The following is a 15,961-nucleotide window of genomic DNA, read 5'->3' as shown; positions in this document are numbered from 1 at the left end:
GAGTCCTTTATAGTGGAAGTAAACTCCCATCTCAAACGTTTACCTATAGGTAAGCCTATAATAAGGCTTACCTATAGGTATTGTAAATACCTCCTAATCCTGCACTGTTTAGGAGGTATTTACTATACGTGCAGCTGATGACGTCACTGGCGCATGCGCTCTGAAGGAACAGCCACCCGGGCCTTAAGAATCCTGTGCCGTAAATGGCAGCTCCCGTGCACATACGCAAACATGGAAGGAAGACGGGTGAAGATGGGATCGCCTGCAGAAGTGACAGCGCAGCACTAGAAAACTTTGTTTTCAGGTAAGTTTAACATAATGTGCAAGTAAGTATGCGATGCATACTAGCACATTATGACATTATCTTCCAGGGTACAAAAAAAACATCCAGTAGTTTACTACCACTTCAATACCGGGCACTTTCACCCCCTTCCTGCCCAGGACAATTGTTAGCTTTCAGCGATGTTACTCTTTGAATGACAGTTACTCGGTCATGCTACCCTGTACCCATATGACATTTTTACAATTTTTTTTTGACAAATAGAGCTTTCTTTTGGTGGCAATCACCACTGGGTTTTACATTTTTTGCTAAACAAACGAAAAAAAAAAGAAAAGTTTTTCTTACAACTTTACGAAAAATCAGCCTGAAATTTTGGTTATTTGGCCATTCGGTTCATTTGTTCGTCGGGACATTTTTGAGCTGAAAAAACAAAGGACAAGTTTGGAAATTTTCTGCCGAACGAACGATAAATTGAAAGGTTAATGTGCTTCCCGAACTGTTTGAACAAGGTATATGTAAAAAAAACGAACAAAAAATGGATTCATTTATGTCCACTGAACGATTTATCAGTCATTCCATGATGGCACTGTCATTTTGCTCTCACGGCTGAATGTTCAATTTTCAAAAATGGGTTCGGCCGATTTTTTCTTCAGCACACTGATGATTGGCCCTTTGCTCCGATCTGTGATCAGCTTTGTCTGAAGGACACAGAAGTCACAAAGCATACAAGCAGCAGAGTTCTGGAACAAAGTCTATGGATCCCCCCCCAGAACTATAGTACCACACTGTAGCCGTCTTTTGACTATAGCACGGTATTGAAAAAGTTCTCAGCTGTCATAGTGGTCACATGATCGGGTACTGGTCCCACCAGCTACTGATCATTAGCAGGGACCAAGAAGTGTCATTAGCTCCTTCTTTGTGCTGGAAGTTTGCAGCTGGGCCCCCTTCAGTTCTGGAGATTTGGGATCGTGGGAAAAATTGTGGCAATTCTATATCACATTGCAATAGTAGCAAAACGTACCACACGTGTTTGGATGGCATTCATGTTTTTAGGTGCGGTTTTGCCATGGTTGTCGTGACATAAACGCAATGCGGTTTACCGCATGATTTATTGTGCGACAATTGCTGCAAAACTGCACCGTGTTTGAGGTGCCATTAAAAATGAATGACACCCAAACATATGCAGTGCATTTTGCCATTATTGCGGTGCAATTTGGAATCGTGGGCAAAATCGTGTCAATTCTGCTTGCGATCCCAAATCCCCAGATGTGAATGGGGCCTAAGGGTACCCTCATTATAAAAACATCTTTCGCGCAGCGACACATATGTGTGGTGTGTGTACGTTAAAGCCCACCCTTTTGTTGCTGCACGTGTTGCGCCAGTCACAGTTTAAAGCGGAGTTCCACTGTGGCACCGGAAGGGAGATCACCTCTCCCTCTCGGCAATCATCTGGGACAAGTCACGGGTCCCAGATGATTACCTGGCCAGTCACGGCGCGTGGCGCGGCTCGCGCATGCACAGTGGGTGAAGCCAAAGCCGGGCACCTACAGTTACAGTGGGGAGGAGGGGGAGACGAGCGGGGCTTCGTTCCCCCACATTGCTGGACCCTGTGACAGGTAAGTGTCCGATTATTAAAACTCAGCAGTTGCAGCATTTGTAGCTGCTGACTTTTAATTTTTTTTTTTTTAAGCAGAACTCCGCTTTAATGCACCTAATTTTTTATTTTTACTGTGATGAGGCAAAATGCTGTACGTCCTCATTTCTTTATTTTGCGCACATCAATGCAGCGCATTTTTTTTTAACTAAAATAATATGACGTAAGCCAAATAGCTCTGTCTGTGCTTTCCAACTGTGTTGGGCATAGCTGCCCAAACGCAACAAGGCATATGGTATGAATGGGCCCAATAAAATGAGGTTATCCACCTGTCAGATTCCATAAAATACCATTTTGGATTGGCTGCTATAGGGTACAGAACTGGTTGCATGGTCTCTTTGGTTCTATTACATAGAACCCAGAATTATATGGAGGAGGGACAAAGGGACCCAAAAGCCCTCTAATGAACCAGTGCATGGAGTAGGAAATGCAGATCTCCCCTCCTCCAATCACAGAATGCCTTGCATTCATTGAAAAAACACAAGCCTTTTTTATGAATAGAGGAGGGGCCAAGCAAGTGGCCCACAGTGATCAGTGTACTACAGCCAGATTACCAGTCTCAGAGCTGAATGTTCGGCGCTGACAGAAAATTGCTGCCTGTGTACAAATAAGATATCTAACAAATGCTGCGTCAGCCAGAGATGGGGCACACAGAGCACATTTATTTTTACTGTGCAAATGGACAATTTTACCATACTTTAGCTTTAAGTCACTGGATCAGCAACACAGCCAGAAAAACAGTATTTTCAGTAATGGCAGCTTAAGTACTTGTATGACTTTAATGTGCCTATACACTGGCAGATGGCCTCCAAACAAGGCTTGTTTAGGATCTTCTCCGCCATCAATCAGCATGAGTATGGAATTCCTCCAGGAAGTCACACAGAGCGGGTGGAAGAGTTGACTGTTGGACAATCAGATTGCTTTCGCTCTACCACTCTTTCTGTATTCGAATGATACCAGAGGCCCCATGGACCTCCGACATCTGTCAGACTTGGCCATCGCCATAGACTGTCAAAACTGCTACAGATTGTGCTCCAGACAAGTCACAAACCAGCACCATAGAGGCACCAAAGAGAAACCATAGAGGCACCATAGAGGAACCATAGAGGCACCATAGAGGAACAATCGAGGCACCATAGAGGAACCATAGAGGAACCATAGAGGCACCATAGAGGCATCATAGAGGCACCATAGAGGCACCATAGAGGAACCATAGAGGAACCATAGAGGCACCATAGAGGCATCATAGAGGAACCATAGAGGCACCATAGAGGAACCATAGAGGCATCATAGAGGCACCATAGAGGAACCATAGAGGCACCAAGAGACAAGTCATGGAGGACTCAGGCCTCCCATTTTATAAGCGTTTCCCGAGTTTCTTTGTCTTATGGTGCACCAAAAACATCTAAAATATGTTCGCTCACACCTGAAAAGATTTAACAATTTTTGTGGTCAGCAGTAAATATAGTATATACAATATCACATATCACTGACATATAATATTGGGGATCACACAAGACTGCTTCTTATATTATCACACACGGGTGCGGGTCGGTCCCCATCTCTTCTCTCATCTTACCTTCTCAGCTCCACAGAGACTGCAGGATCCTCTGCTCTATTATGGGTGGGAATGGAGAAGGGAATGACTTCATGCCATGCTCAGCACCTCATTGGCTGGAAGCGCCTGACATAGCACCTGTCCTGGCACCCTGCTGACAGCTAGGCTGCAACCTAATTGTATTTGCGATCAGGATTGGCGGGCTTTGGTGGTGGCGAACACCACCTAATCCAATTCGGCACAGGCCTGGCAGCACAGATAACTGCGTCCATGTGAGGCCTGCACACTTGCTCAGTGAGTGACAGACAGTCAGAATTATGCTGGCGGGGCCACTGAGTCTCATGGTGTGGTGCCGGCACAGCCACCGCCAGGCTTCAAGTAAATCAGCCCCAGAGGAAGGATAACAACTGACACCGGACTAACAAAACTGTAGTTGGACCTCATTTCCATTATAGATTGGACTTCCCTGTACCAATAGAAGCCAAACCTACCTCATTTCACACCCAACAGAGTTTATAGTGAGACTGACAGTGAACCACTTACAGTACTAATAAATTATGTTAATAATTTCAAAAAGAACGCCAAAATATATCATCATGATCTACCTAGCTGGCTTAATTAGCACTTGTGCCTTGCAGCACTGAAGTCCTTGGTTCAAATCTTGGCCAGGACATCTACATGGAGTTTGCATGTTCTCCCTGTGTTTGCATGGGTTTCCCCTGGATACTCCAAGTTTCCTCCCACACTCCAAAAACATAACTGGCTCCTGTCTAAATTGGCCCTTGTGCTTTAACCATTCCCTACATCAGGGGTCTCCAAACTTTCTAAACAAAAGGCCATGCTTTTTGTCCTTCAGATTTTGGGGGCTGGCGTGTGGCCGGCAGGAGTAGAAAATGTCCTGAAATTAGTGGTATGATTTTTGATATTAGGGTACTCTATCATTGGTGTCAGTGGAAGGAATGGTACCCCATCATTGGTGTCACTGGTAGGAATAGTGCCCCATTATTGGTGACAGTGACAGGAATAGTGACCCATCATTGCTGTCAGTGGGAGAAATAGTGCACCATCACTGGTGTCATTTGCAGGAATAGTGCCCTATCATTGGCATCATTGACAGGAATAGTGCCCCATCACTGGTGTCAGAGGGAGGAATAGTGCCCCATCATTGGTGTCAGTGGGAGAAGTAGTGCCCCATCATTGGTATCAGTGGAAGGAATAGTGCCCCATCATTGGTGTCAGTGGGAGAAAGTGCCCCATCACTGGTGTCATTGGCAGGAATTGTGCCCCATCATTGGTATCAGTGCAAGGAATAGTGCCCCATCATTGGTGTCAGTGGAAGGAATAGTGCCCCATCATTGGAAGGAATAGTGCCCCATCATTGGTGTCAGTGGGAGAAATGGTACCCCATCACTGGTGTCAGTGCAAGGAATAGTGCCCCATCATTGGTGTCAGTGGGAGGAATAGTGCCCCATCATTGGATCATTGGTGTCAGTGGGAGGAATAGTGCCCCATCATTGGTGTCAGTGGCAGGAATTGTGCCCCATTATTGGTGTCAGTGGGAGGAATAGTGCCCCATCATAGGTGTCAGTGGCAGGAATAATGTCCCATCATTGGTGTCAGTGGCAGGAATAATGTCCCATCATTGGTGTCAGTGGGAGGAATAGTGCCCCATCATTGGATCATTGGTGTCAGTGGGAGGAATAGTGCCCCATCATTGGTGTCAGTGGGAGGAATAGTGCCCCATCATTGGTGTCAGTGGCAGGAATTGTGCCCCATTATTGGTGTCAGTGGGAGGAATAGTGCCCCATCATTGGTGTCAGTGGCAGGAATAATGTCCCATCATTGTTGTCAGTGGCAGGAATAATGTCCCATCATTGGTGTCAGTGGGAGGAATAGTGCCCCATCATTGGATCATTGGTGTCAGTGGGAGGAATAGTGCCCCATCATTGGTGTCAGTGGCAGGAATTGTGCTCCATTATTGGTGTCAGTGGGAGGAATAATGCCCCAAGGGCCAGATAGAGGTGAGCAAATGGCCACATGTGGCCCCCGGGCCGCAGTTTGGAAACCACTGCCCTACACTGGCTAAAATAAAATAAAAAACATTGGGGCTTTATACATAAACATTATTACTATCCATCAGAATGTAATCTCATTTTTTGTTGGTAAACATGATGACTGGTTCTGTTTGCTTTGAGATTTAAAGGAAAATACATCTTAAAACAATCGGGACAACAAGCACTGCTACATTTTGTAACATGATGCTGTCTAAAGATTATTGTTTCATTTCAAGTTGGCACTGAGCTGTCATATGATGAAACCACCAAAAATTGTCTTTTTCTTCTATCCATGTTTACTTTGTCGGTCTAACAACATGAACACAACAACCCCAGAAATCTCATTTTCCCAGTTTCAATGTTTTCCCTACAAGTTGATCAGAAGGAACTAAAAATGTACCCAACCCCCAACACTATCCTTCGGTTTGACCCAATGAATGTCTCGTCTTTACAGATAGATGACTTCTTTATAAAATGCTAGTTACAGCAACGGCCTGTCTCGGTATTCAGAGAATCAAAGCAGGTAAGAATAAGAAAACTATTTTCTTATTTTTTTTTTACCCAAAATGGAGTTTTGCTTTAAATAGCAGCCATTTCACAGGAACACATTAAAAAAAGGAAGTAGAAACAGCAAAGTTTAGCTGAAATGCAGCAAATCAAATCAACCAATCAGATTAGGAGTCAGATATATTGTAGTTGCTTTCTTAGTGGGTTGAACAAAATATATGAAAAAAAATGACTTGATTTCCCCATCCACATGTGTATGGGGGAATCCTCCAGCTGAGCCTTTGTGTTCTGACAGCAGGGAGACATCCCAGCCTCAGAATACACGGATCAGCACTGCTGGCTATAGCCAGTGATGCCGATTGAGCAGAAATTTTCCATCAGGGCGGTTGTACAAAATGTCAATCGATAGATCAACTTCTTTACAATCCCCCCACCCATACATGGATTAAAATGTGGCCAATCCCTGCTGAACCAACCAAAGTTTGAGCCATGTATGGCCGGCATAAAACAGAATGACTGTGTATAAAGGGCAAGATCTGATATCAGATACATAGTATATGTGCTATACATACAAGTGTCATAAACCTGAAGGCCCACTGGGCTCCTATACACAAATATATCTATTAAACATTGGGTGAAAAAGTTACATTCACACATTTCAATAATGTAAAAAGTACTTATAGTTGCAATATTCAACATTTTGAAACAGTTGCCACTGGAAGTCAATGCAAATAAAAAGCAGTTTTTTTACTATTGAGATTTCACATCGGACCCCCGCACTGACTCCTCGGATGAATTACAGTGCGGCGATCACCGGACATGATGCGGATCCCCGCACAAAACACCGCCCACAGCCGCAGGAAATAAAAACTAAGATTACAAACATGAACAGGTACGATAAAAAAAAAAAAAAGGCCATTGTGCGCTCTTTGCTGCATTTACAAACGAATAAGCCTAACTTTTGAAAGTGTGTGCAGAACCGCTTTAAGGACCAAGCCTTTTTTGAGATTTGGTGTTTTCAAGTGAAAAACATTTTTTTTTGCTAGAAAATTACTTAGAACCCCCAAACATTAGACTTTTTTTTCGAACACCCTAGAGAATAAAATGGTGGTCGTTGCAATACCTTTTGTCACAACGCATTTGCGCAACAGTAAAGTTAGCCCACTGAATCTTCACTCTGCGTTCACCTCTCAAGACCCGTGAGTGCCGCTCTCTCTTTTGAACTATATGGGGGTTGACTTACTAAAACCTGAGAGTGCAAAATCTGGTGCAGCCCTGCATAGAAACCAATCAGCTTCTAGCTTCAGCTTGTTCAATTAAGCTTTGACAAAAAAAAAAACCTGGAAGCTGATGCGTTTCTTTGTAGAGCTGCGCCAGATTTTGCACTCCAGTTTTAGTAAATCAATCCCAGGCTTTGCTGTGCACCGGGGCCCATTTCCTCTCTGATATGTGTGCAGTGCCAACCACTGGATTATATATTTACTATTCCTTATTTTTTCTTATTTTTTTTAACATCCATTTCCTATATAGTTTAAGGCCCCTTTCACACTGACCCACTGCGGTTTCCCGCAGTGCAGTGTACCTGCGGTTTGCTATAGGCTTTCATTAGATCAGGGGGTTTTGGTGCATTTTCTGAAGCGCACTGCAGTGGATCAGTGTTAAAGGGGCCTAATACCTGTTTATATATATATATATACACACACACACATGCTGTAAATACACACACATAGGGGTTGATTTACTAAAGGCAAATAGTCTGTGCACTTTGCAAGTGCAGGTGCTCCAGAGCTTAGTAAATGAAGTAAGTAAAGCTTCACTTTTTTAATTTAGTAGCAAAGGGGAGTGATCAGAATGGGACTGAGGCAGAAAGACAATGGGGTTCATTTACTAAAGGCAAATAGATTGTACACGTTTGCAAGTGCAAAAAAAATTGCCCCAGGGTTTAATAAATGAGGTAAAGCTTCACTTTACCTCATTTACACATGAGGTAAAGTGCACCCAATCATGTGCAAGGAGGGAAAACCTTTTTTTTTTTGCTTGCACATGATTGGACGATGGAAGTCAGCAGAGCTTCTGCTCATTTACTAAGCTCTGGAGCAACTGCTCTTGCAGACTGCAACTGCCTTTGGTAAATGAACCCCATAGAGTAGGGATCGACCGATATTTTTTCGGTGCCAATATGATACTGATATTTCGCCCACCTCTCCTGATGATATTTTTTGCCGATATTTAGTACATTTAAAAAAAATTTTGTACACTGTCATTTTACATTGTTTTTTTGTTTTTTTATCACTGTTATTGCTGTCACGAGGAATGTAAACATCCCTTGTGACAGTAATAAGCATGTAAGAGGTACGCTTTATGGAGGGATCGGGGGAGCCTATAAGACCCCAAACCCCTCCTCTGCACTTCAAAATAATTAAAACATCAAGATCAATGTTTTTGAATACTTTATTTTTTAAAACTGGTGCCTTTAAGATGCCAGTAATCCGGGAAGTGATGTCATGACATCGCTTCTGGATTACCAAATCTGAGACCTGAATGAAGCATCAGCTTTGTTCGGGTCTTTGGCCAACCGGCGGACTAGCCGGCTGGTTGCTCGGGCCTCCCGGTGGGACGGGAGAGCCTGGGCGAATGGCAGTGTTGGGGGGCGTCCTTTCCCACTGCTTGTAATAACAGCCAAGCGCCTGCTTAGCCACATCAGTTGTTATTACAATAAAGCCGACCGTCCACTTTAATGAACGGAACTGGGGTGATCCGTGCAGCTGCAAGCATCACCCCGGTAAAACCCCTTAAAGCAATATCGGTAATATCGGTCAGTTTTTGACTGATACAATACTTCTAAAAAAGTGAATATTAGCCGCACCGATAATTGGTTGATAAAAAGTAAAGTACTAATGCACCACCAAAAGAGTGTTAGCTACCAAAGACACATATAAAGTGCTTAGTGAATATATAAATAAATAATATATATATATATATATATATATATATATATATATATATATATATATATATATAAATATATAATATATAAATACAAAGCAGCTAGACTTCTGTAGTGTTACCAACACCAATAAATATATATCTATAGTTAAGCAGTGCTAATTATTTAAAGGTGACCAGAAATAAAGTGCTAGTACAGGGAATCACTGCAGCTTTTCCTCCAGTTTCCACAGTCTTTTTGATAAAGGAAAAATATCTCCATATCCACAGGGTCAAGAACAGAGGCAGAAAATAAGATTCTACATAATGGTAAATTTGAGAAAAATTTCTGCATTTATTAAAAAAAAAATCACAGTTAAAACAGCATCAACAATCCCTGTCCTGGATACACTAAGGAGGATAAAGAAACCACCTTGACGTTTATTGATGCATCACTAGACTGGTTGTTGGTCTATCCTTAACGTGAGAGGCTAGCACTACTTGGGGAGGATTCTGAAAGAATTTTTTATTACCTTACATTTATAAATTGGACTTCCTCACCTGTCCCTGCACCCCTCATCTTGGCTTGTTTTCACAAGAACTTACCGATTTAAAATCTTGAATAAGAGATTGACTATCTCTTGGAATTATTAGACTTTTTCTGGATGCACTTTATTATTGGATTATTTTCACTGAATTGATTGAATATGAAAGTTATTATGATGTAAAGCACTTTAGTATTGGATTGCCTTTATTGGATATTTTTATTGAACTTATTCACATGAATGTTTTAGATAAGATATACTTTGGGAAGTATTTTTGGTACCTTTGCCCACTAGCACTTTATTTCTGGTCACTTTTATATACTTAGCGCTGCTTCATTATACATATAGATAATTGGTCGATCCCTACCATAGACTGTATACACATACTATATATATATACACACACACACTGTAAAAGTAAATTGGAAATAGATGTCCAAATTTTTATACATATGTATGTGTGTGTGTGTGTATATATATATATATATATATTATATATATATATATATATGGTATGTGTATATACTCTATGGTAGGGATCGACTGATTCCCTAATTATCTATATGTATAGTGTAGCAGTGCTAATTATTTAAAAGTACTAATTAAATAAAGTACTAGTGGGCGAAGATACCAAAAATACTTCCCAAAGTGTATCTTATTGAAAACTTTCATGTGAATAAGTTCAATAAAAATATCCAAATAAAGGTAATCCAATACTAAAGTGCATCACATCATAATAACTTTCATATTCAATCAATTCAGTGAAAATAATCCAATAATAAAGTGCATCCAAATATACACACATACATATGTATAAAAATGTTGACATCTATTTACGATTTACCGTATATATATATATATATATATATATATATAAATATATATATATTATATATATATATATATATATATATATATATATATATATATATATATATATATATGGTATGTGTACCATATGTATGGTGTGAGCATGTGTATATACTAATATATATATATATATATATATATATATATATATATATATATATATATATATATACACAAATAAATATAAATATATATACGGTAAGTAAAATCGGAAATAGATGTCAACATTTTTATACATATATGTGTATAAATATATATATATATATATACACACACACACACATATGTATAAAAATGTTGACATCTATTTCCGATTTACTTTTTTTTTAACACCTGTATGTGTGTTATATTTTTTTCATCACCTGTTTATTTCCTGCCTTGGCTGCCTGTATACAAGACGGCTTGTGAGCAGTTGATAGGCTTCTATCTGGAGGTCAGCATCACCTCACCCACCGAATGACATTTTAGAAAGGAGAAAATAGCAAGTCATTCTTACCAGCGGGCTCCTCCCCCACTGTATCTGTACAGACCTTTAATAGCATTTGTCCTGCCTGTTCCTGGACTGTGCAGACAGATAATTCTGCGCTTCACTACCGAGCACAACTCTACCACCGTATGCCACGCTGGGGCTTAAATCCTCATCTCCATTCTCTGTCTACAGATGCAGATGGGAGATGGCAGGAACACCCTTACCTCACCAGTAATAAAAAAAAATGAAAAAAAAAACCCTCTAATGCAGTGTTACAAAACGCATAAACAATGGCATCGCCCCGCAGCTCGCATGCAGACAGTTTGGAGCTCTGGCTGGCCGCGGCTCTCAATTAGTTTACAGGCTGTCAAGTTCAACTACTCGTCTTCCTAATCCCCTCCCCCTGCAATGCACCTTGCTGCCTAATGCCACAAATAACATTTACGCAAAGCTGAAGTCAACCAGGGCCCATTTACTAAAGCCGTCTTTTTTTATTTTTTTCCTATTGACCAATCAAAGCAGAGTTTGCTCTGCACACCCAGTCAGGTAAAAAAAAAATAAAAAGGATTTTTCCTGAAACTTCAATTGCTAACATAAGCATAGGTTAGATGGATCAGCAGAAAATAATGTTTATTCCTTCATTCGCATAACAAAAATAAATAAGCAAATAAAGACAAAAAAAAAACAATAACAAATACACAAACAAACCCTATTTAAAAACAATAACTTTTTTTCCCCAATTTAAACCCACAACCTTTTTCTTTTGCACCTTTATGGTCACACAGGTATTGATGATCAGAATACGGCATCGTACGTTGGCCATGCAGAACACATTTCCCACCCGCCATGCAACTTCTCTACCTGTGCTCCCCATCGCCGCACCGCCAAGGGTTAAAAAAATGAGATGGAAAATGATAAGGAGCGCCTATGTGTGAAGCGGGGCGTGTGATCATCGGTGTCAAAACCATGTCAGATGGAAAGACGGGCACGCCGTGTGCGAAATAAGAGAACAACGCAATACCTGAGATGAGATTGGCCATTCTCTCCCACCCCCCCTCCACCTTTCCTCCTTGGCCGGGGGGCACCTTTTGTTTTGTGGGTGGGCGGCTGCACGATGCAATCTGTCAGCGGCGGCTCCACATCTTATAAAAATTGCATTAAAACAGGAGGTGGGGGGGGGGGGGGACGACACAACGGTGTGAGAGGTAAATCAATGCTTCCCTGGAGAAGGAGGCAGCAGACAGGAGGGGGGAGGCCGGGCGATGCAGGAATGGAGCGCACACCATCTCTTTTTACACATCCCTCTACTACCTGCACAAGTTGCCTGGCTGCAGAGCCGTCATGCCGTCAGGCCGACAGTCCGCACGGCGTCAGCATCCTCCCAGGTAAACATGTTGACGGTGCTGGGTGGCTCCTGCTGGCCACATGTCACACGCATGTCGTCAGCAGCCCGAGAGGTGCCCCCCCTTCTTTCTCTTTTTTCCCTCCCAGCCTCAGCAGAGAGGAAACCAAACCGGCTAATCTGTACGATCTTACCTTGCCGATGGCTCCTTAACCCGTGCAACCCAGATGTAGGTGCGGGCCGGCCAGGCAAGGGTTAAACCGCAAAGCTGATGTGTAGACGCAATGTGAAAAGTACGGGGGGGGGGGGGGGGGCTGTCATGCAGCAAGCTTAGGTCATCAGTTGAAATCCCTTCCCTTACATAGTCCTGGCAAGGCAGGAAATCCCAATACTAAACTATGAGGAGCACCCGACAGGAGGACTAGGACCACAACAAGGACTTCCTCCCCCGTCCCTATAGGAGGCTGTGCCCCCCCCCCCCCAATCACTGTCAGTGCTGGGATGAAACTCATGGACTAGGGGGGGGGGAGGAAGGGGGAAGAAAAGGCCGTCTGGCTCTCAGAGTGTGAAATGTAAATGTTTCCCTTATATAGGCTGAGCCGCTGTTGGACGGAGGAAAAGAAAAAAAGGGGCCCCCTTTCTGCCGGAGGACACCACCCCTCTGTAGACAGGCAGGTAGTGGAAGACGGAGGAGAGCCGAGACCGAGCAAGAGAGAAAAAAAAAAACTTTACTCAGCCTGTTCCCCGGCCTCCACCGCACCCTCCTCCACCCAAAACAAGAAATACATGGAGGACATAGGAGCCTCCACCTGGAGGACGGAGGAGAGACGGGACAGCAAGAGGAATAAACTTTACTCAGCCCGTTCCCCGGCCTCCACCGCACCCTCCTCCACCCAAAACAAGAAATACATGGAGGACATAGGAGCCTCCACCTGGAGGACGGAGGAGAGACGGGACAGCAAGAGGAATAAACTTTACTCAGCCCGTTCCCCGGCCTCCACCGCACCCTCCTCCCATAGTATGAATTACATGGACCTCCACCAGGAGAACAGAGGAGAGCCAAGACCGAGCAAGAGGAGAAAACTTCACTGAGACCGTTTCCTGGCCTCCACCTCAACCTCCTCCACCCAAAATAAGAATTACATGGAGGACATAGGAGCCTCCACCTGGAGGAAGCCACGAGTCCCTACATACAGGAGACTGTGCCATGGCAAGCAGTGTCCTCCTCCCTTTTTATGGGGGGGAGGGGAACCTCTAAAAGTGCCAAGAAACCGGATCCCCTCACGGCTGAGGAGCAGGGAGCACCCAGGGGTGAAGCCAGAGAAGGGGGAGGGGTGATACCCCATTATCTCAGGTCACCTGTCCATCAGAAAAAAAATAAGAATAATCACGTGTCCTCCAGCCTGGAGCTACTACTACTCCCAATACTACTATTCCTCCTAATACTACTACACCTCCTATTAATATTAATACTCCTACTAGTACTAATACTACACCTCCTACTACAAATATTACTCCTCCTCCTAATACTACTACTCCTAATATTACTCCTCCTCCTCCTAATACTATTACTACTACTAATAGTCCTCCTCCTAATACTACTAGTCTTTCTAATACTACCTTTCCTAATACTACTGCTCCTCCTAATATTATTACTACTATTCCTAAAACTACTACTACTTCTAATACTCCTCCTCCTCCTAATACACCTACTAGTACCAATACTACACTTCCTACTATTACTACTCCTAATATTACTCCTCATTCTAATACTACTGCACCTTCTACATATACTACTCCTCATAATACTATTACTACTACTAATAGTCCTCCTCCCAATACTATTACTACTCTTTCTAATACTACCCCTCCTAATACTATTACTACTACTGCTACTACTCCTCCTCCTTATACTATTATTCCTCCTCCTCCTAATACTACTACTCGTTCTAATACTCCTTCTCTTAATACTACTACAATTTCCACTAATACTCATTCTCTTCCTAAAACTACTACTCCTCTGATTAATACTACTCCTATTAATGCTCCTCCTCCTAATATTACTCCTCTTCCTCCTACTAATACTACTGCTGTTTCTAATTTTACATCTCCTACTAATACTACTACTTCCCCTCCTCATACTTTTACTACTCCTGCAAATAATACTCCTCCTCCTCATACTATTACTCCTACTAATAGTACTACTACTACTAATAGTACTCATAGTACTACTACTACTACTACTTATAGTACTCCTCCTCATACTATGACTACTAATAGTACTCCTCCTCCTCATATTACTACTACTAGTACTCCTCCTCCTCCTGCTCCCCATGGGGCTCTGCCACTCACAGCTGTCACTGCAGGAAACAAAAACAAAGCCCAGCAGCTGCTGTAGAACCTCTTGTCTGGCTGTCAGTGGCCCCCCAGTGGGGATGATGGGAAGTAAAGGGGAGGTGGAGCCGTTGCCAAGAGCAACCAGTTGTCCTGTGTGTAAGGGGGGGGGGGGTCCTCCTGTATAGAAGGGATCACTCCCCATCTGGAAGAGTTTCTGGGGTGAGGATGATGAAGGAGGATGATGATGATGAAGGAGGATGAGGATGATGATGATGAAGGAGGATGAGGATGATGATGAAGGAGGAGGATGATGATGAAGTACCTGCACTGATGTCAGGCCAGCCTCGCCCATAGCTGACACCTATGCAGATGCGCCGTACACCGTGTACTGCAGCACCGTATGGGGGGGGGGGGGGGGGGTGAGGTGTATATATATAGGTGTGTGGGGGGGTATATATATATATATATAGGGGGTCCCCCCTCTCTCCCAGGCAGGTCCCCCTCCTCCCCGCACAGCCCAAGTTGGTCTCCGGGCAGAGGAGGCGTGGGGGGGGGGGGGGGGGGGGTTGTTGGTGATCCGTTACTTCTGCACTACCTGCCCCGGGGGGGGGGGGGGGGGTGAAGGTGGTGGGTGGGGGGGTGGTAGAAGTTTGTGTGGGGGGGTACAGGGCGGGGGAGGGGAACCCGGATCCTCCGTCCATCATCATGTGATCAGATAACGGTCCGGGGAGGAGGCGGCAGGTAACGATCGGTACGGGCGGAGGACGGTGTGTGTGTCCCCGGTCCATGGTGTCCTCCCCCCGGCCCCACTCCCCCCCTCTCCCCGGACCCTCCGGCCGCACTCACCGTTATTCCGCCGGGGGTTCGCCTGCTTTCTGCGCTTACACCTGGGGCCATCCGCCATGATCCTCTCCGCTCTGTGTCTAAATGCTGGAGTCACCTCCCTCCCCGCCCCTCCTCTACACCCCCCCCTCTCCTCCTCCCCCCCCCCCCCCCCCACCACACTCCTCACCCCGCACCTGGTTTACGACACTCCTCGCCTACCAACACCTCCACCCCCCCCCCCCCCAACAACCAACCAACCCGAGGGGTGTACCCGGGGGGAGGGGCGCTGAGAACAGGGGGGCCGGGCTCAGGTGGGCATGGAGGGGAAATAACGGTCCTCCTGGGGGGACTACAAGTGCCAGCAATCCGCCAACTCCACACAACACGTACAGTGTGTGCCCCTCCCATCCGTCACCATCACCCACATTCATCTACATACACCGACATCACCGAGAGCGAGAATAACGGTCCTCATCACCCAACCAGCCAATCACATCTCATCTCATCTACTATTATCATACCGCAATCTTATTACACATCTTACATTTTCATCTTTCATTATTTTATTCTACTACAACTGATTTTCTTTATATTA

The 15,961-nt window shown here is 44.0% G+C and overlaps 1 protein-coding gene across 2 annotated transcripts in view; it reads right to left on the bottom strand.

The window, feature by feature from the left end:
- ZEB1 (zinc finger E-box binding homeobox 1) overlaps window positions 1-15,499 on the bottom strand; it is a 195,148-nt gene extending 179,649 nt beyond the window's left edge. For both annotated transcript variants that reach the window (XM_077491065.1, XM_077491066.1), the window contains exon 1: window positions 15,388-15,499. In XM_077491065.1, coding sequence (XP_077347191.1) covers window positions 15,388-15,445 — 58 coding nt within the window. In that variant the 5' untranslated portion in view covers window positions 15,446-15,499. The remainder of the gene's footprint in view (window positions 1-15,387) is intronic.
- Between the last annotated feature and the right edge of the window lie 462 nt (window positions 15,500-15,961).

Source organism: Lithobates pipiens, unplaced genomic scaffold (genome assembly GCF_037356315.1).
Source record: "Lithobates pipiens isolate NorthernLeopardFrog02 unplaced genomic scaffold, aLitPip1_a1.2 Scaffold_19, whole genome shotgun sequence".
Taxonomy (NCBI): domain Eukaryota; kingdom Metazoa; phylum Chordata; class Amphibia; order Anura; family Ranidae; genus Lithobates; species Lithobates pipiens.
The sequence above is the reverse complement of the archived record's forward strand: the minus strand, read 5'-3'. Positions and strand labels throughout refer to the sequence as shown.